Source organism: Corylus avellana, chromosome ca2 (assembly GCF_901000735.1).
Source record: "Corylus avellana chromosome ca2, CavTom2PMs-1.0".
NCBI classification, from domain to species: Eukaryota; Viridiplantae; Streptophyta; class Magnoliopsida; order Fagales; family Betulaceae; genus Corylus; species Corylus avellana.
Genome location: NC_081542.1, coordinates 5,811,196 through 5,832,184, shown reverse-complemented (window position 1 = coordinate 5,832,184; position 20,989 = coordinate 5,811,196). Strand labels below are relative to the sequence as shown.

The window sequence follows — 20,989 nt, the reverse complement described above, 5'->3', positions numbered from 1 at the left end:
CCGAAACTTTCCCTTATTCCAATGGGCTCGTCGGAGTAGGAGGACGAGAAAAGCGAAAGAATAGCAACAGGGCTTGTGAAGTCTTGTACCAAAATGCCCCTTCTCTGTCTTTATATGATGTTTACATCTCTTTTCTCAACAAAGAAGCCCATGAAGAAGCACTACACGTCCATCCTCTCTTCGTTAGAGAAATGCAGAACCATGACCGAGTTGAAACAATTACATGGGCTGATGATCACTACATCAGTTATAAGATATGTAATCCCTCTTAGCAGGGTTATTGATTTTTGCACAAATTCTGAAGCCGGAGATTTCAATTATGCAAAGTCTGTTTTTAGCCGAATTGAAGTGCCTAGCGTGTACATTTGGAACTCCATGATCAAAGCTTACTCTAACAGTAACAACCCAGATGAGGTTTTGTATATGTACAGAGAAATGCAGAGAAGGGGTTACTCGCCGGACCATTTCACGTTCCCTTTTGTGCTCAAAGCATGTTCAGCGCTTATTGATCCAAATTATGGAACATCGGTCCACAATCGCATTGTAAAAACTGGGTTTGAACTGGACGTGTATGCTTCTTGTGGTTTACTCAACATGTATGTCTCTTGTGCAGAGATGGAAGCAGGAGTAAAGGTGTTTGATTTAATTCCAAAGTGGAATGTGGTAGCTTGGACTAGTTTGATTGCTGGATATGTTAACAACGGCTGGCCTAGCAAGGCTATAGAGGTGTTCAAAGACATGGAGTTTTGGAACATAGAGCCTAATCAGATTACCTTGGTGAATGTACTAGTTGCGTGTGCTCACATGAGAGATATAGATACTGGAAAATTGGTTCATAGTCGTGTCTGCCAACTCGGATATGATCCCTTTGAATCAGATTTACCTTTCAATTTGATACTTGCAACTGCCATTATAGATATGTATGGAAAATGTGGCAGCTTCAAATACGCACGGAATCTGTTTTACAAAATGCCTGAAAGGAATTTGGTTGCTTGGAATTCCATGATCGGTGCATTTAATCAGTATGGCAGGGTTGAGGAGGCACTAGGTCTATTCTTCGATATGCTAATTGCTGGGTTTCGGCCGGACACAGCTACCTTTTTGAGTGTCATAGGCTCCTGTGCTCAACTGGGGGCTCTGGCATTGGGACAAAGTATTCATGGTTTTGTATTAAAGACCAACCTCAGCGAAGATACTGCTATTGGAACTGCCCTGGTGGACATGTATGCTAAAATTGGAGATGCAAGAAGTTCGCAGCAGATCTTTTGTAAAATGGAAAAGAAAGATGTGATGGCATGGACTAGCATGATTGTTGGTTTAGCTATGCACGGGCATGGAGAGGAAGCACTAAGTACTTTCAAGAGAATGCAAGAGGATGCTGCTCTTATCCCGGACGAGATCACATACGTCGGGGTTCTATGTGCGTGTAGCCGTGTTGGATTGGTTGAAGAAGGTCAGAGACACTTCACCTTAATGACCGATGTTTACAACATAGAGCCAACAATGGAGCACTATGGTTGTATGGTTGATCTTCTGAGTCGAGCAGGGCACTTTGAAGAGGCAGAAAGATTAGTGCAGAAAATGCCAATCGGACCCAATACTGCCATATGGGGTGCTCTTTTAAATGGTTGTGATATTCATGAAAATGTGAATCTAGTTGACCAAGTGAGAAGCCGAATAACAGAGTTGGACCCTGAGGGTGGTGGAGTTTATGTTCTTCTTTCAAACATATATGCCAGGGCTGGTAAATGGCAAGAAGTAAAGCTGGCTAGAGAGTTGATGGCACATAGAAGGGTAGCAAAAACTCTTGGGCATAGTGCAGTTGAACTGAAATTGTTGAATTCGTAATTACATTATAATTCATTTTTGATTCAAATTTATGTTGAATGATTCTTGTTAATATGGAGGGATTTTCATTGTTCTCAAGCTGATCATCACATCACTAAGCTTTAAGTCATTTTAACAATTAAAATCTTCTTGGCAACACAAGTAGTTAATGAGTCTATGGGTTAACTCGACACTGTAATATCATTTTAACAACTAAAATCTGCACCAGCTTCATTACATACAGTCAAATGTAGATGATAAGAGAAATAAATAGTCTAAATTAATGGAGAAAAATTGTGAACCTACACCATTCCTTGATTTTAGAATTGAACCTGTTTAATGGGTCTAACGTAGCAACACTTTCAAAATAAAAAAGTTAGCAGAAATAGCATAGGCTTGACTTAACTAAACAATTTATTTGGGGCCAGCTGCACAAATTGCATTTTGTCATTCATTTCAATCTAAGAACATATATCTGCAAAGTCGCAGGCAATCAACACTTTGAACCACATTCTTTCTAAAGCTATTCCTGTCCTTGTTAAGCTCTCAACTAAAATTAAATCACTCCATGCTCACCAAAAATGTAAGACTTGTTAGTCACCTTTTCCTCACAATACCTTCCAAAATCCCATCAATTCCAAAAGAACCAGAAAATTGTTGCTGGTCGACTGGACCAGGCAGCTGGAATGAGATAGAGAAGTGCCCCGGTGGGCACAGATTTTGTGTGTGCATCTGAAAGACTTGGGAGTTTTTGCACACTATTTTCTCACCAGTCGTCGTTACACCCTTTATTACTACTTTTCCATCGGGTTCAACATCACAACGGAAACCATCTGCAGTCAAGATGACAACAAGGCTCAGTAAATGTTGAAAGATGAATATTAGAAGCTGGTGGTATAATGGGATAAATAATCATGATTCTCGTAGCATATGAAATTCAATGTTCATAACAAGTAAATTAGCTAATTCTAGAAAGTCTTTGAGTGAAGGATTATAGAAACAAATGAAATAATGTTACCGAGAACTGATGTAAGATCAATTCCATTCATTGCACTTGAGCTAATGCCTAAATTGCATGAATCAACAATGATGTAAGATCAATTCCCTCACATATTATAAAATAACCAGAAAAGAGACGTAAGATCAATTCCCCCATATATTATAAAATAACCAGAAAAAGGCCAAACTAACTACTAAAGTTACTGCAATATATATAATTTAGAAATAACATTTGTTCCTAAGGGTATTTAACTAGCAAGTAAAATGATTGTGAATTCAATAGTTGATCAAACCGTACCATGTTAATGAAACTTACTCTCATCCCTTGCTACCCCTGGCAGGGAGACACGAAAAAAGTAAGAATCTTTGGATTCGCCGATGTCCATTAGTCCTATAACTGGTCCAATCTTTCCCATGGCTGCACTCCCAGTCAATGCAACCCCAACTCTGGTGGCAGCTACAACATTATTCCACTCTTCCTGAGATGAAAGAGAAGGCAGAAATATCATAGCTGGCCCAACTTTTTCCAGAGTCTCAGTGTACCTTTTAGTTGCTGATGATGCAGTATAGCTATGCGGTGTAGGTGGACCAATGTATGGCACGCTATTGAGTGGAGCCACAGCCAGAATGGCTTGCTGAGGATTTATAGGCTCTGGCCCATTATTTTCTCTTCTTGATCTCCCACGCCTGAAAGGAAATATTTAATCCATCAGGGATTGCAAATGATGTGTAATATGTTCCCTATGAAAAATGTAGCACCATGTAGTCCAAACCTTTTGACTCTGCATTAATAATTTCAAAATTCAACTAAAAAAGAAAAAGGAAAATATAGGGCCACCTTGATATCAAGCACATCCCATGAATTCTCTAGATCAGGACTAGTTCTGAAAAGAAGTTACAACATAGGAATTACTTTTTAATGTGAGTCATTATAAATTTTCCCTACCTAAATTTTGTGATTGATCATCATTTCATCGACTCTCAAAGTTGGAATTACCAACTTGTAAGAAACAAAATTGTACCATAATTTAATCAACTCTCAAAGTTGGAATTACCAACTTGTAAGAAATAAAATTGTACCATAATTTAATCAACTCTCAAAGTTGGAATTACCAACTTGTAAGAAACAAAATTGTACCATAATTTAACTACGAGTCATCCCTGGCTAATTCCTCTCCATCACACCCAAAAATTCTTTAATCACATTAAACATTTTAACCTTGGCACCTTGAAATAAACATCAAAGGCTGAAAAATATGCTATACCAAAAATTAGTTCCTACAAATTATATGTATGCAATAAGCTTGCTGGATTAATTTGAATAATAAATGTCATGATCTTCGCTCAAATAACTAATTCAAATAAATCTCGTGCAAAATCGCATCCCACTTTTAGCACTTGTAACTTGGTTAATAATTTTTTTTTCTTCCTTTCTTTACTAATAGAAGTGTTAAATTATCAGCTATACCAAAAGTTTAAGATGATAAGAAATGGTGAATTTATTTTTATTTTTTATTTTTTGATAAATAATGAGATGGTAAATTTAATTATTTTATAAATATTCTAATGCCACCTCTTAGGTGTGACCTCAAACCTCTCCTCATGAGGTCTAACATGTAAAATATTTAACAAAAATGGTAAATAAAGAAGTTAGAGTTCGAACTTAAGACATTTGTTCTAACACCATGTTAAATCACCACTCATCTCAAAATTTGGTAAATCTAATAATTATAATTAATATTCTAGCAATAAGAAATCACCTTAAAGAGTTGGACCGGCACATTTAACTAGAAGTAGTAATTTTCTATTTAACTAGAAAATCCTAGTTTCAACACTTGCAAGTAATTTAAGTAATTGTTTCCTTTCTTGATTAATAGAAGATATCACCATAAAAGTGTTGAACAAGACTACCCATCCATAGCGACAGGTCCAAGGTTCAATCCAGTGTGATTACACCCCCCCTCCCAACTGTATAAGCTTTCACTTTGTGGTGAACAAGACTACCCACCTATAGCAACAGGTTCAAGGTTCAATCCAGTGTGATTACCCCCCCTCCCTCCCAACTGTATAAACTTTCAGTTTGTGGTGGGGTTTGTTTGGGGGGGGGGTGGGGGGTGTGTGTGGAGTGGAAGAGAAAAGGTAAACAGATCAAGACGTAGGCTGCAAAATACTTAAGACAAAACAGATAAAAATATCAATAATAGAAAAATGATGAACAGCTTACTAGCTTAGTATAAAATCTTTTTATTCATCTTCCATCTTCATCTTGGCTAGTGACAACCAAAAATTTCATTACAGCTGAGATATGCTTGCCTTGGGGCAAATGGATGTCCATGTATATTTAACATAGACACAGAAGTGTTATAGGGCTAAAAGCTATAAGCTTGACTCTTATACAGTTCATGTTATCAAGACACAATTTTCTAACCACCTTCATTTACTATGTCCTCTACCAATTATTTATTTTTAATGAGAGCTTCCTTATTTCATAGGACAGATACGCTTCCTTATTTAATAGGACAATAAGCTTCCCACTAAAGAAGTTGACACTCTTATTTGACCAGAAGGGTTTATGTGCCAATGATGCATGTCCAGGAAGTCAAAGACGAGAGTATGGAAGTGTGTGTGCGTTCACACGCATGCTGTAAGGATAAGTATATTGACTACGGAACCTCAGTGCTAGCAGATATACCTCCCAGGATGTAATTCTTTTTCAACCTCTAAGGTGGAGCTGGAGCCATTATACTTCTACCAAAGGCAACTAGTGCATGCTTCTTCAAAGTTTGACTTCAAACATACCGTTTTAGCAATTTCCTTAAAAAACAATATTCACCCGGAAACTGCATATTGAATCTTTTCAGGCCATGGAAGCTACTCATATTTGCAAATAAGTCCTTGATTGGCAATTTCCTAGTTAGTTACCATATCAAATTGATGACCATGTATTCATCCAAAAAAAAACAAAAAAATTGATGGCCATGCAAGTTAGGGAGCTCCCATCTCCTACAAACCATTATGAACTAAAGAAACCATATATATACAGGGCAACATACAATGTCAATACTCAAAGTAATACCCCCATTAGCTTATTCTTTAGGCCTCACACCTTCGATTACAATGACATACAGAAAACACGTTATAAAATGAAGCAGCCATGCCACTTCAGATGCAACGAAGAATCATACCATGTATTTACTTGTGCATTGAGACCAACTGAAATGGCAACAAGGAGATGGTCTGATGATGGCAAGTAGCAGGGTAATCTGATTCAGAACTAAGGACATGGAATCCATGAAATGGAGAAGTTCTAGATATGAAACCCCTTCCCTTAACACCTAAGGCAGTGAAATCTTTATAGACCACCAAATGCAAGCACCCATTTATAGCTAAATTTTGATCATTGGCGTCACATAAGCTAACAGGAAAATAATGGAGCTGTTATTGACAAAAACAACACACTTTCATGCTTCCAATAATGGGAAATGCATATTTATTGGTCCACTTGGTATATATATATATATTCTATGTTTCCATGAACAGAAAACTTCAAAAGTACTCAGGAAACCCATTTGGTAGGACATCTTGAAAAACTGTTTCCAAATTAATTTTCCACCTAACTGGTAATTTTCAGATATTTCAGGATTGTAGTTCTCTAGCATGAGTGCTTGTTGTGTCACATTAACCACTGCATGAGACCCAAACATTTGAAAAAATAAAATAAAAATCATTTCCACCTGGTATAAAGGATTCTTCAATTAAAATCATTTTCCTTCACACAAAAAAAACTATCCCTAAGACTCCCCGAAATCCGTCACTCTTTGTATAACTCTGGAAAAATCGAGTTTCCAAATTCAAAAAGCCGAAAAAACTTATGGCATCATTTCCTTATCCCCTTTAGAGAAACAAATCCAACTAATTCCTTTTATCTTTTCGATTAAGTACAATTCCCTGCAAATTGCTCTATATAATGAACATCGACATTAATAATAATAAATAATGCAACATTCATAACATATAGATGCCTTATTCACAACCGCAAACAACAATTATTACGAAGAAAATGTCATGAATATCACAAAGCACGCATTTACCAAGAAGAACGAAGTTGGGCATTGAAAAGCATATGCATTTATCCATGTCGATGTATGTATGTATGTATGTATGTATAAATATCTGCATTTTTGCATGCGTGCACGAAATTATACATTTGTGCATGTCTATCTGTATGTACTTTACCTGAGAGGGGAAGCCATTGGAGATGTACGAAACAGAGTTTGCTTGTTGCAGCGCCGAGCTTTTTGGGGGGTTTTCTTTTTCTCAAGGTCTTGTTATGGATGGAGTTCGGGTTGGAACTGATCTGGTGCTCAAGATGTGCAACAGGCGCTCAAGTTTTAGGGAACAACAAGAACAAAAATTACTCCTGATAAATAAATAAATAAAAATTAGGAATGAAAATATTAGGGAAAAATACATTTATCCCAACTAACCATTAAATAATTTGAATGTTCTCATTGAACTTTCAATTTACAATGTCTTCTCCGACTATCATTGGATTGCAAGTCTTCTTTTTGTGGAAAAAAAAAAAAAAAAAAAAATTATAAAAAATGTAGAAAAAAAAAAGGAATAAAGATAATTATTTTCTTTTCCTAAATTTTTTTAGCAAAAATATTTTTGTCATTTTTGTGCAAAAGACAACATTGCATCCGCTGATAGTTTGGAGCAGGACATTGCACAAATTTAAAATTCGAAATGACATGATATATATATATATATATATATATAAAATAATAATAAATAAAAAAAGAAACAAATACAAGCATAATAACACAAAAAAAAAAAAAAAAATAGACAACTAGTACCTCACTACAAGAGGGAAACGAGAAAAGCGAAAGTCGAGTGAGATTGCAGTTGGTGAAGGTTGCAACCCAATATGTTGAATAAAATCATCAAAAATAAGAGAACTCGACTTAACTCTTGACCAGCTTCCTAGGAGATTGCAGAGACTAAAAAGAATATATATATAACCGAAGCAGGATCTCGGGTGAGTTTGAAACCCAATTGGATCGGGTTTTGTTGAGGCACATATCTGAATCCAAGAAAACAAAAATACCAAAAATAGCTCTTCAGACAACCAAAAAACCAACAAATAGCAGAATCGGTCGATAGCATGGTAGGTAGGAAAAGGATCTCTCCATTTCAAAATCTCTCAATTTTCTCTATTTAGTGTATTTTGAAGGGTAGTGTTGTCCAAAATTTTTAATGATGATAGTGCATTAAATGCAATACTTTTCAAAAAGCACTACATGAAAGAAATTGAGGAATTTTAAAATGGAGGGGATTTTTCCTGGTAGCTAGAGCATTTCGTTAGAAATTACCTATCATTGTTCAACTTCGTTTAAAGCAATACTCCACTTAGACCAAATCCACGAAATAAGGACCCTTCCAACAACTCTAGAAGATGTTTCCGCCTGCTCATTTCAATCATCATATTATGTATTTAACTCAATCTTTGAGTGCGCCCTGCATTTGTATTGTATTTTGAGTATCCAAATGTCGTCTTTGTAGATAGTATGTATTTATGTTATGTTGCTCCACTTGCACCGTGTGGCTGTTTATGTAGCTGTGATCTTTTTATTTTTTTTTTCTTTCTTTTTTCTAATTCAAATATAAGAATTGTTTACTTCTTTGCTGTCTTTTTACCAAGGGTAGCAAGGGATGAAATTTATTTTGATGATAAGTATACCATTTGATGGATCACTAAATTCGTAACTACTTTTTACTTGCTAGTAAATAATAGTGCTGAATTAGAAAAAAAAAAAAAAAAGGATAATGGGACAAATTTATATTTGTCGAGGAAATTTTATAATGATTATGTGAACCTTGTGGGACAATTTGGTCATCAACCTTGTGATTTTTACGTAAATGTTACTAGAGGTATCAAATTTATTACGATGTCTTACAAACTGATGTGACAGTGTCATATGACACTTATCACATTAGTCACTAAGCTACGTGACAGTCTATATATATGGCTTGAGAATGAAACATAAGCAAAATAACTAAGAAGTGGTCATACCATGAAACCCTCTATTTTACCCTTAAAGGAGTTGGTCAATCACCTTAAGGGAGCGGTCGGGGTGGTGTGAGAGGGTGGGTGCTCAATCTCACCAAACTTTTGAAGGTGGTCGCGTCCACCTCCATGAATCATCAGGGGTAGTCGCAACCACTCTCATGAGCCATCAAGGTTATTGCGTAGCCAATGAGGGTGTTTTGGCCATTCCTTCTGGCCGAACCACCCCAAAAGTTATTGGAGTTAATATGGTGACACGGAATAGAAAGTTAGAAGTTCCAACTCTGTGACTGACATAAAAAAAGGAGGAATATCAAGTCTCTTGTTGCATCTTTCCATGTGCTTATAGAAAAGCAATTTAATGGGAGTGAAACGAAAGTGGTCATCATCATTGGCAATGGTAAATTTAATTTTTTGAACTGTGAATCACATATGATGTACGGAATACATAATTTAACTTTTTCAACGATGGTTTTTAAACGCAATACAAAAGCATATATGCAAAGTTTAATAATGTAGGTAAAGTGTTTTTGGATGACGCTACATTGAAATTTAGAAGACTTGCTTATCTTAACTTTTTTGATGATGGTTTTGAATGCAATACAAAATTAGATATGCTAAGTTCAACAATGTAGGTACATTATTTCCAAATTAAGTTGGCATTGGAATCTAGATGACCTACTTGTCTTAAATTTTTCAATGGTGGTTTTGAAAGCTAGCAATACAAAAAGTAGATATGTAAAGTTTAACAATATATGTAGAGTATTTTCTAATTGTGTTAGCATTAGAATATAGAGAACTTGTTTGTCGTGATGAACACAATGCATAATTAGATATGCAAAGTTTAACAATGTAGATAAGGTATTTTCAAATGGGGTCTACATTGGAATCTATAGGCTTGATTTATCTTAACTTTTTATTTTGTTATTTATTTATTTTATTTTTATTTTTATGATGATTTTGAAAGCAATACAAAAATATATATGCTAAGTTTGACAATGTATATAGAGTGTTAACAATACTAAATGCAAAGGAAGTGAAGTTGGATTCAAACCTACTTCTCACTCTAAGGTTGGAACATAAAATCTTCAAGTGATTAATGTTAGGTAACAGTAATGTATGTAATCTCTATTTAGTTTCCAGCTAGCTAACATAGCAATTGCAGTTGTTTAGAATACTTCAAGTATAGTTTAAATAGGTTTCTACCATTGTAAAGATTCATTCTTATAATAATAAAGGTCTCTTCAATGGTTTTGGTATTCCATCAAAATCAATTCATTCAATTTTCTTTTATAGAGTAATTTTCAATGAAGTTAGATTGGAATCTAGAGAGCCTGCTTATTTTAACTTGTGGTTTTGAACGAAATTCAAAAGCATATATGCAATATTTAAGAATGTAGGTTAAGTAGTTTCGGATGGAGTCAATATTGAAATCTAGATGACTTACTTCTCTTAACTTTTCACAATATTAAAGTATATATATATATATGCAAAGTTTAACTATGCAAGTAAAGTATGTTGGGATTCATGGTTAAAATCTTGCGTATTGCTTTTCTTTTTCCTTAGATGTTCGTTGCTTTTTTCTTTAGTCTTTCCTTGCTTCTTTTTGTTTTTTTCTTCCGTTGATTATATAAAGATCACATATATTGTTGATCTTCGCAAACTCACATCCCTCAACTCTTAGTCTTTCCCTTCGAATAACAGAAGTAAGAGACGTGTTTCTAGTCGATCTAACCTTTCGAAGCAAAAATCAGATTCTTTGCTGTGAGTATTGTTTACTGGTAATTTTGCGATTTGTGTGTGATTTCTTTTTTCTTTTCCTTTCTTTTTCATTATATGATCGACATTGCTAATTCGAAAGTTGTCTTGTTTGTAGGAATAGGACAGATGGGGCTTCAACAGTTCATGCATGAGCATCGGTTGTCCTTGCATGAGTACGTGGCATTTTTTGGTATAAGACCCCATTGTAAGTTGTGCCTCAACGAAATTTTCGCCGGTTCTAGTTATAGTTGCGAAAGGTGCAGCTTCTTCCTTCACAAATCATGTGGCAAACAACCCCGCACGTTGCAGCACCTATTGCACCCGCAACATCCTCTTCTCCTCAGAGAAAACCCAGATGATGAGCTATGCTATTTCTGCAACAACTATATACATCCACACTCGGGCTTCGCTTACAATTGTTCTCACTGTAATTTTAACATTCATCTTAAATGCGCTTCTATGCCGCTCACCGTAGAAGCTGAATTTCATGACCACCCATTGAAGCTGCTGCGGAAATCTGTCTCCTTCACTTGCGATGCATGTGGGAAAGAAGACAAAAACGTGTCTTACTTATGTATCACATGCTCACTCATGGTCCACCTTAGATGTGCTACCTTACCAATGACTGTCAAACATATTAGTCACCGGCACGCCCTCGAGCTCACCCTCTCTTCTCAGGTAAATCAATCCGACCGTCAAATTTGTCGTCTCTGTGTTAAGAAGGTGGAGACTCACAGAGTTTATTATTGCTCAAAATGCAATTTTGTTGCCCACCTTGATTGTGCTACACGCGAGGGAGACACGGATGCAACATTTATGTTGGAATTTAAAGATAAGCAGCCTCTCGAGTCGTCGACAGGTATGCTTCAAAACAAAGATGAATCCATTGACTCATTAGCTTATCTTGTCAAGAAGATGAAGATAGGAAAGGATAAAATTGAAATAGCCGAAGAAATCAATCATTTTAGTCATCAACATGACTTAAAGCTTACCCAGGAGGAGTTTCTGAACAACGAAAAATGTGATGGGTGTATGCTTCCTATATCTACATCCCGACAATTATACAGTTGTGCTCAATGCGGATTTTTTCTTCATAAATCTTGTGTTGAATTACCCAGAAAAAACCGGCACCCAATACTACACCCCCACCTTCTCACCCTCTACACAAAGGCACCTTACGCTTCTAGCAGCTTCATTTGTAATGTTTGTCGTCGTGGAGGTAATGGTTTCACCTACCATTGTAAGGAATGCGAGTTTGATGCAGATGTCCAGTGTAGTTTGATCACAGACATGAGTGGAATGGTGTTCCGGTTGGATTGGCAGGAAGTAAATGATGGCGTTTCTCATCGGTTGATTGGCATTCCGGTTGGAAAGAAGCAAGAAGGAAGCAAGGAGGGGTAAGATTTGGTAGATGGAATGTGTTTCTGGCTGGGAACGAAGGAGCATCACTACCTCTAAAAGCATTGAGAGGCTCAATTGTTCAAAAGAAGCCTTATATATAATTTGTATTGGCCGTTGGGTTGATTAATGAGTCAATCTGATACATGTCAACTTGAACCCGATTAAAAAATAAATAAATTCATATGACTTTTAGCCTTATGGGGTTTTGTTTTAAATTGTACAAAAAGAAATTTAATTTAATTTACATGGTTATGGAAGTTACTCCTGAGTTAAGCAAGTTGGCTTAAGATTGACCCGTTTATTAAACAAATTAATTTAGATCAACCCAAATTAACCCAAACTCAATTATATAATATTCTAACTCGATAATTTTATGATAAATTTGTAATAGATTTATAATTTGTGTAAAAAATTGGAACCTCTAGAAAGTGATTCAAATCTAGCTCTAGTAAAGTGGGTTATATATTAGTCTTGTTCGAATTGTTATCGGGTAGCACTATGGTTTCATAGTCATAATTATACTTATCCTTAGAGCATGTATGAAGTAAGGAAGCCGTCGTAGTATTAGTTAAATGAAATTGGCACTTTTGTTTTAGTAATACCAATAATATTTGATCAGAATGATGAATAGGGCAAAACAAATAAATGGAAATAAATAATTGGGAGAGGAAATAGTAAATGAAGGTGGGTAATTAGAAAATTGTGTCTTGATAACGTGAATTGTATTAGAGTCAAAAGGGCGTAGCTTTGCGCCCTATTACTTCAATGTCTACGTTAAATATACAAGTTGGTAATTCCAACTTTGAGAGTCCATGAAGTGATAATCAATCATAAAATTTAGCCCTTCCCCTGCCCCGGCTTTAGAATTTGTGCAAAAATAATGAGTGTGTTTGGCAAAGAATTTAAAAAGGGAGTGGACAGGAACCGTAGTAGATTTAACTGATGTGAAAAAAAAAGTAAGAATATTTTGAATGAAAAGTGAAGAAAAAATTGTTTTGTAGTAATTTTTGTATTTAAATAGTAATAAAAAGTAATTAATGTGATGTATAAAGTAAGAATGTTGGAGTTGATTTTGAGATGAATCTTTTTGGGTCTTTGGGTCTGGTCTAGTCTAGTTCTTTGGCAAACATGCTCATTGAGCCTGCTTAGAGGGATTACGGGTGTGTTTGTTAAAACCTTTTATCCTGGACACTGTAACTAATGTAAATTGATGTGAAAAAAAAAGTAAAAATGTTTGATATAAAAATGTGAAAAATTAGTTTGGAAAAGTGAAAAAGTTTTGTTTTGTAGTAATTTATTATTTATTTAAATAGTAGTAAAAAGTAAATAATGTAATATAAAAAGTGAATGATTTGATATAAAAAGTGAAAAAAAAAAATGAGAATATTTTTATGTTTATTTTTTTTGGAAAAATGAAGTGAATAGTGTTGAAGGAAGGGGAAGGGTTAATAACCTTTTTAGTACCCATGTTTTCACTTTTTATATATTTTTTCTCACCTAGGTTTCTAATCATATCACAAATGGTACCTGACTTATGGATAAAGACCAATTTAATACCTTCCAAACTAATTTCGGCCACCACATGCCTGCCCTAGGGTGGCTCACAAATTCACAATGGCCAAAATGGGGGGTGTCCGGCCACCTCCATGGGCCAAAATGGAGTGGCCGGGCCACCCTCGTCTTTTTTTTTTTTTTTTTTAATTTTTTTAATTATTTAAATTATTTGTATGATTTTTTTTTTTCTGTTAGGACACGTGATATGTTTTTGTTATGACACATGTCAGTCCGTTAGTTTGATTGATGGAATGATGACAGTGGTACTAAACTGGTATTTACCCATAAGTCAAGCATAATTTATGATACAAATTAAAAGTTAGGTGAAAAATAAAAATAAAAAAATGAAAACCTAGATACTAAAAAGGTATTAACCCTATTTTACAACAGTTGAGAATGAGGTAATTAAAAACTTCAAACTCCCACTTCATGACTTTCTCACTTTCCTAATGTTGAAAATTTAACACTTAAAAATTGTCTGAATATTTTAAATTCTTTTATTTTCTGTTATTGAAGTATCTGCAACACTTGAATCATCATATTACAGTTTTGGGCCAATTGTTGCTGAAACTGTTTGAGGCGAGGAAGTCCAGCTCCATCTGCAGGAACACTCTCGTGTGTTACATGCTCGTGAAACATGTTAATCAAGATAGAAGCAGGAAAAACAGAGTAATTATAAATAGCCTACTTAATTGTGTTCTACTTGTATCTTATTAAGAATGATGTGGCTATTAAAATTACTCTTGGATCAAAACTTAATTTATGATTAATCACAAGCCCAATAATAATTTTAATAGCCACATCATTTTTAGTAAGACATAAATAGGTTTCTTAGAATTACTCGGAAAAACAATTTGTGGGTCCAGGTTCCAGCCAAGCATCTGACTGAGCTCACAAAAGTTTATTCTTTAATGCCTTCCCTTTTTCTCTGTTATTGTTCCCAGCTTTGGGTTATAGTGGCAGAAAATTCCATCTGTCAGGATTATAGCTCCTGCCATAGCTAGCCTCTGCTTCAGTTTACATAGGGAAAATGCTTGTGATTGGCAAACATAAATGAAATTGTAGATTTAGTTGTCCTCTTCTATTTATGGGATGTAATTTGTGTCATCAACTACTCTTGGCATCTGTATCCTACATTTTGTCCATCTTGAGAAATAGAATGGAATACAATTCAAACTTGATGTTACTCTCTTTAGATAATTTAAGTATTAACTCATGGGTAATGGGAATGGCTATGGCAAGGTTTAGATTCTTATCATATACTCTAACATCAAGGTTATCTATTTCATTTTCTTCCATTGTAGATGACCTACTTATTTAACTTTTCTAATAATGATTTTGAACACAATACAAAGTAGTAGATATGCAAAGTTTAACAATGTAGTTAAAGTATTTTTGGATGGATTCAATATTGAAATCAAGAGGATTTGTCTCTCTTAACTTTTACAATGATGGCTTTGAAGACAATACATAAACAAATACGCAAATCTATTGTAGAGTATTTTCGGATGGTGTACGTTAGCATTTTAAAATCTAATTAAAGAACTTGCTTGTCTTAACTTTTTCGATGATGGTTTTGAATGCAATACAAAAACAGGTATGCAAAATTTAACAATGTAGGTAAGGTATTTTCAAATGGAGTCTACATTAGAATCTAGAGGATTTGCTTGTCTTAACCTTTTCAATGATGGTTTTGAACACAATACATAAGTATATATGACATGTTTAACAATATTGTAGGTAAAATATTTTCGGATAGAGTTAATATTAGAATCTAGAGGACCTGCTTGTCTTTAACTTTTTCGATTGTTTTGAACGCAATACATAAGCAGATCGATATGCTAAGTTTAACGATGCCAGTAATTAAAGTATTTTCGGGTTGAGTGAGACCTATGAATGTTGCTTAACAAGATTTGCTTTTCTTTTTCTTTTGCCGATTCTAATGCATGTTCTTTGCTTTTTTCTTTAGTCTTTCCTTTCTTTTCTTTTTTTTTTTCTTTTTCTTTTTCCTGTTGATTATATATATATATATATAGATCACATGCATTGTTAATAAAATCTCTATTCCTTTCCTTTTAATAAAATCTACGTTTAGCAACATTTTCCATTTGATTTTCCTCAAGTTTAAGAAATAAAACTACTTTTTGATTTCCTATGAAAATATATTTAACAGTAACTTCTCTTACATTTCCCTATACCATTAAAATATTATTTTTTTTACAAAATACAAGTTTCATATCTACCATCACTTTTTTCACAAAATTTTAACACAATCTTCAATTAAAGACAAAAAAAAAATAAAAGAGAGACGAAATATAAGTGTTTATATTAAAATAGTGTATAAAAAATTAAAAATGATTCTCTACACATTGAGAAACATTGTAACAATCTTGAAAGTTGGTTAAATAATATAAGTAAATTTTTGTAATTTTTTTAAAACTTTTTCTAAACATAAGAAAGAGAATAGTATATAGAATATCTGTTAAAGCATCAGCTGCATGTGCACTGTATGCCAACGCAACCTTTTTTTTTCTATATTTTTTTAATGCATTTAAATCACAGATTTTTAAAAACGGGAATCAAGGTCCAGATTCCCGTGTTTAAAAATCTGTGATTAATTGTGTCTTCCCAGAAATTTGAGTCCGTCTGACTGTGGGCGATCATATCGACGCGGGATGCATGCTTTTATTTTTAATTATGTATTTTTGGGACCAGTGCATGTGCCCCATTTGCTCTTTTGTATGAAGAGTATCGTTGGCTCTCATCCGCCATACTGTCATACCGAGATATGCTTCGCTTCATTCCCAGGACCATCTATTCACCATATCATGTGAGTGCATCTTGACCTTTTCAAAATAAAATAAAATAAAATTTAAGAGAGATGGCGGTGAAGAGAAGCATATCTCGTGTCACACCACATGCCGACCTCCATTTTTTTTTTTTATATTCAAAATATTCATCCATTTGCCATCTTGCACACGATATCCGATGCTTGGGTTCATTTGTTTATTAACGTTGCTCTTTGTTAAATTGTTTTGGCAGTTAGTGTTCTACCTCTCGATCGAGGTGGCCTACCGAATAAATATATATAATATGATTCATTATAAAAATCATGACTCATACATGGTATTTGGTTAAGTTATATGATTAATTAATTAGACTTTTTTAGTTAAACCAAATCGCGTCAGTATGATGTTGAGTCCCTTTTACAATGTAAAAAAAAAAAAAAACCTCTCAAACTATCACTTAATTAAGGATATCCTCTAAACTATCAAAATATTATCAATATTTTTTAATGACGAAATTACCCTTAATAAAATAAAAACAAAAAATACTAAACTTCTAGAAAAAACTTAAAATTGAATAATAATAATAATAATAAATTATAATATTAACAATTATAGCGATAGATAACACATAAAACTAAGCATGTGGACTATACCATGTCATTCACACTAGTATCTTTAAAATTGAAAACAAAAAAACGATTTCGTTTCATATATATATATATATAAGCGTTTAGTAATTTTTTCTAACCGCTTTCAAAAGTAGTTAACGATTAATACAATTAGTGGTTAATGGGCCCGCCTTCTCACCCCTACTTTTAATGACTTTTCTTTTCTTTTCTTTTCTTTTAGCTTTGGGTAATAGTAGCAGTAAATTTCCTATGATATCCTCCCATCACAGCCTCTCGATAAAAAATAAGAATATTAAAAATTGAATTTTGGATAAATAATATAGAGCCATTTTATGGTATCCTAGAAATTTGCCGCTGGGAAGTATAAAAAGTCTCGCTAAAAGCATTTTTTTTAAGCCTCACTAAACTAGTTTTTTTGTTAATTTGGTGAGCCAAATCACTAAAAATTACAAAAAAAAACACTTTCAACAATCTCACAAAAAAAATAATTTTGGTTTAATGAGTGAATAGTACTCATTATCTTTAAGTGAATACTATTCACTCACGAAATGAATAAGAAATAATATAAATTATCTCTTTCATTTCCTATTCTTTGAAAAAAGTTGAAAAAAAAAAAAAAAGTTTTTGAAAACAAATATTTAAATGAAAGTTTATAGTTAAAATAGTAAAGCTAATAAGGGATAGGGTGCTTTAAAAAAGGTGGTAATTAAAATAAAAAAAATTGTACTTTTAATTATGGAAAAAATGTAAACTTAGTCATTGTGGTTTATATGATTTACAATTAGTTTCCTATGGTATCAAAATGAACTCAAAGGTCCCTTAGGTATGTCACAAAAATAATTTAGTCCGTATAATCAAATTTCGTCCACTAATTTAAGAGATTTCATTTGTGTTACATTGACTTAAATGGGACAAGTATCACAATTTTATTGGCTCTAACGTTTCACGCTATTAGAACTGTTAAGTCAGTGAATAGAATTTAACTGTAGAGACTAAAATTTTTTTCTGATATACCTCAATGACCTTTGAATTTATTTTTATACTATAAAAAGTTAATTACAAATCAGCTAAACCACGTTGACTAATTTTACATTTTTTGAAAAAATTACTTGAATGTGGCCAATTATGGTGAACTCCAGGCATGCGATTTAGAAAAGTCAAAATAGACATGCGATTTAGAAAAGTCAAAATAGAAAGCTCATACTTGCATTATTGGACGAGGATATATAGAAACTTTTGCTATCAATCCTTCTTCTTCTTCTTATATAGCGTTGCACCGATCTTCACTACCCTTGAGACCGGTCACTTCCCTAGCTCCCATTACTACACCAAATCGAGTAGCCACCATCTCCTGCCACCCACGTACTCCGACGAGCCCTTCAGAATTTGGGAAAGCTTCGGCGACCAAAGCAGTTGAAAGTGAGGTAAAAACTTTAAACTCCCCTTCATGACTTTCTTTCTTTCCTAATCTTTAGATTCTTAAAGTTCAGCTTCTCCAAATTTGCTTTAATTCAATATGATAAAAGTGATCGGAAGATTAAGTCTCTCTGCCTTTGCTGCCATTGCGGTGTGCCTAAAAGAGAGAGAGAGAGATGGAGTTTGAACATATCAGCCACGAGAATACTTGCCATCGATCCTTTTTTTTTTTTTTTTTTACATAACAATCAAATAAAATATTGCTTGCTTTTGCTTTCAAGAGCGTAAAAAACACTGGTGTGAGCATTGATGACTGGTTATGTGATTTAAGTGTGATTTCTTTGTTCTTTTTTCTTTTCCTTGCCTTTTCTTTCTGCGAAATGCATGTAAGAAGCTTTGCATGCTGAAAAGGTCCAGTTCATAAACATGTGTTTTAGCTGTTCTTTTTAACTTAAATTGCGATGCATTTGTAAGCTTCTTTTCCTCATTGGATCGTTCACTAAACTGGGAGATTGCTTAATTGGGTCCTTTTTTATTTATTTTCTTTTTTGTTTAGTAGTTGGGCCATTTTTAGTTTGAAGATAATTAGTCCCGTTTTGGTGTAGGGCATAGTTGAAGTCTCAAGAGAGAGACAAAGGACTAGGAACGTACAACAATTAATACACCCATACGGTGTCAAGTTTAGGAGTGCATCATCTAAAAATTTCACTTTATAACAAATTAAGGATGCTCTGTCACACCCATAAAAAATGTCCTGTGATATTGCTAATTAAAAAGTTGTCTCGTAGGAAAATTACACGGAGAGAGAAAGACAGATGGAACTTCAGCATTTCTTCCACCACCATCCTTTGGCCTCGACTTATTACACGACATCTTCTTATAGAAGAGATTGTGAGGGGTGCAGGGAAGAAATATTGGGTTTTAGTTACAGTTGCCAAATGTGCCAGTTCTTCCTCCACAAATCATGTGGCGAACAACCCCGCAAGTTGCCGCACCCATTGCACCCGAAACATCCTCTTTTTCTCCGCGTTATCCCAATTGAGAACAAGAAGTGGTGTTATTTCTGCAATGCATTAGTCGAGGGCTTCGCTTACAATTGTCCTCGCTGTAATTTTAACCTTCATCTTAAATGCGCTTCTATACCCTTCACCCTAAAACCTGAATTTCACGACCACCCATTGAAGCTCCTGCGGAAATCAGTCTCCTTCACTTGCGATGCATGTGGGAAAGAAGATGAAGACATGTACTCTTACGTATGTACCAGTCTCACATGCTCATTCATGGTCCACCGAAAATGTGCTGCCTTACCGTTGACTCTCAAACATACAAGTCACCACCACACTCTCGACCTCACCCACTCTTCTCAGCTAAATCAATCCCACCGTCAAATTTGTCGTCTCTGCGTTAAATAGGTGGACACTGACAGAGCTTATTATTGCTCAAAATGCAATTTTGTTGCCCACCTTGTTTGTGCTACACGCGAGGGAGAAACCGAGGAAATAAAGAAGCCTCTTGAGTCGACAGGTATCCTTAAAAACGAAGATTCAGAACTGGATGAATCCATTGACTCATTACCTTATGCTGTGAAGAAGATGAAGATAGGAGAGGATAAAATTGAAATACCCGAAGAAATCAATCATTTTAGTCATCAACATGACTTAAAGCTTACAGAGGAGCTTCTGAACAATGAACAATGTGATGGGTGTATGCTTCCTATATCTACATCCCCATCCCCACAATTTTACAGTTGTGCTCAATGCAGATTTTTTCTTCATAAATCTTGTGTTGAATTACCCATAAAAAAGCTACACCCAGTCCTTCACCCCCACCTCCTCACCCTCTTCACAAAGGCACCTTACGCTTCTAGCGGGTTCAGTTGTAATGTTTGTGATAGGCTATGTAATGGCTTCACCTACCATTGTAAGGATTGCACGTTTGATGCAGATGTCCAATGTAGTTTGATCTCAGACATCCTTACACATGACGGTCACGAGCACCCACTGATTCTATCAAGAGCACCCGGTAGTGAGAATTGTAGTTGTTGTTATAATAGTGGAAGAGTATTCAAGTGTGCTGATTGCGAATTCACTTTGGATGTCAAATGCGCTACACTGCCACATACCATGAGGTACCGACGCTTTGAACAACCCTTCAAATTGTGTTATAAGGCTGAAGAAGATTATGAGGACGATGAATATTATTGTGACATTTGTGAAAAAAAACGAAATCCAAAGCACTGGTTTTATTACTGTGCAGATATGAGTTTCCCTGCTCATCCCAATTGCATTCTTGGAAAATCTCCGTATTATAAATGATTGGCATCTACAACCTCCTTGTGACCGCCCTGAGATCGTTAATTACTGAGCAAGTTTAAGGTTTCACATCATCATGATGTAAATCAAATCCCGATTGTTCATTATGTTCTAAAAGACAAGCATGTGTGACATTTCAATGATCATGTTCTTTATGTATTTAGGTTGTGTTTGTCCGCTTGCTCCTTGTGGCTGTGTATGTTGTTGTGATAATTTGAAGAGAACAAAATT

At 34.7% G+C, this 20,989-nt stretch overlaps 4 protein-coding genes across 4 annotated transcripts; 3 read left to right on the top strand and 1 right to left on the bottom strand.

Annotated features, from left to right (window-relative positions):
• Nucleotides 1-76: 76 nt before the first annotated feature.
• On the top strand, nucleotides 77-1,881 carry LOC132172197 (putative pentatricopeptide repeat-containing protein At3g05240). Its single transcript, XM_059583650.1, has one exon. The coding sequence runs from the start codon at nucleotides 94-96 to the stop codon at nucleotides 1,846-1,848; it is 1,755 nt and encodes a 584-aa protein (XP_059439633.1). The 5' UTR covers nucleotides 77-93; the 3' UTR covers nucleotides 1,849-1,881.
• Nucleotides 1,882-2,116: 235 nt separating this feature from the next.
• LOC132171791 (alpha-crystallin domain-containing protein 22.3-like) lies at nucleotides 2,117-7,887 on the bottom strand. Its single transcript, XM_059583188.1, has 4 exons — nucleotides 7,686-7,887; nucleotides 7,063-7,246; nucleotides 3,143-3,513; nucleotides 2,117-2,660 (listed from the first exon to the last, which is right to left on the bottom strand). Exons 2-4 carry the CDS (start codon nucleotides 7,077-7,079, stop codon nucleotides 2,425-2,427), a joined length of 624 nt encoding a protein of 207 aa, XP_059439171.1. The 5' UTR covers nucleotides 7,080-7,246; nucleotides 7,686-7,887; the 3' UTR covers nucleotides 2,117-2,424.
• A 2,896-nt stretch (nucleotides 7,888-10,783) lies between these two features.
• On the top strand, nucleotides 10,784-12,058 carry LOC132168950 (protein VACUOLELESS GAMETOPHYTES-like). The gene has a single exon (XM_059580048.1). It carries the CDS (start codon nucleotides 10,784-10,786, stop codon nucleotides 12,056-12,058), a length of 1,275 nt encoding a protein of 424 aa, XP_059436031.1.
• A 7,203-nt stretch (nucleotides 12,059-19,261) lies between these two features.
• LOC132168949 (uncharacterized) lies at nucleotides 19,262-20,761 on the top strand. Its single transcript, XM_059580047.1, has 2 exons — nucleotides 19,262-19,699; nucleotides 19,859-20,761. Exons 1-2 carry the CDS (start codon nucleotides 19,262-19,264, stop codon nucleotides 20,759-20,761), a joined length of 1,341 nt encoding a protein of 446 aa, XP_059436030.1.
• The last annotated feature ends 228 nt before the right edge of the window (nucleotides 20,762-20,989 follow it).

Coding starts and splice junctions, on each gene's coding strand:
- LOC132172197 (XM_059583650.1), top strand. CDS start 94: ATGCCCCTTCTCTGTCTTTATATGATGTTTACATCTCTTTTCTCAACA.
- LOC132171791 (XM_059583188.1), bottom strand. Junction 2,661..3,142: donor AGGGGTAGCAAGGGATGAGA/GTAAGTTTCATT, acceptor TCTTGACTGCAG/ATGGTTTCCGTTGTGATGTT.
- LOC132168950 (XM_059580048.1), top strand. CDS start 10,784: ATGGGGCTTCAACAGTTCATGCATGAGCATCGGTTGTCCTTGCATGAG.
- LOC132168949 (XM_059580047.1), top strand. CDS start 19,262: ATGGAACTTCAGCATTTCTTCCACCACCATCCTTTGGCCTCGACTTAT. Junction 19,700..19,858: donor ATGAAGACATGTACTCTTAC/GTATGTACCAGT, acceptor TGCGTTAAATAG/GTGGACACTGACAGAGCTTA.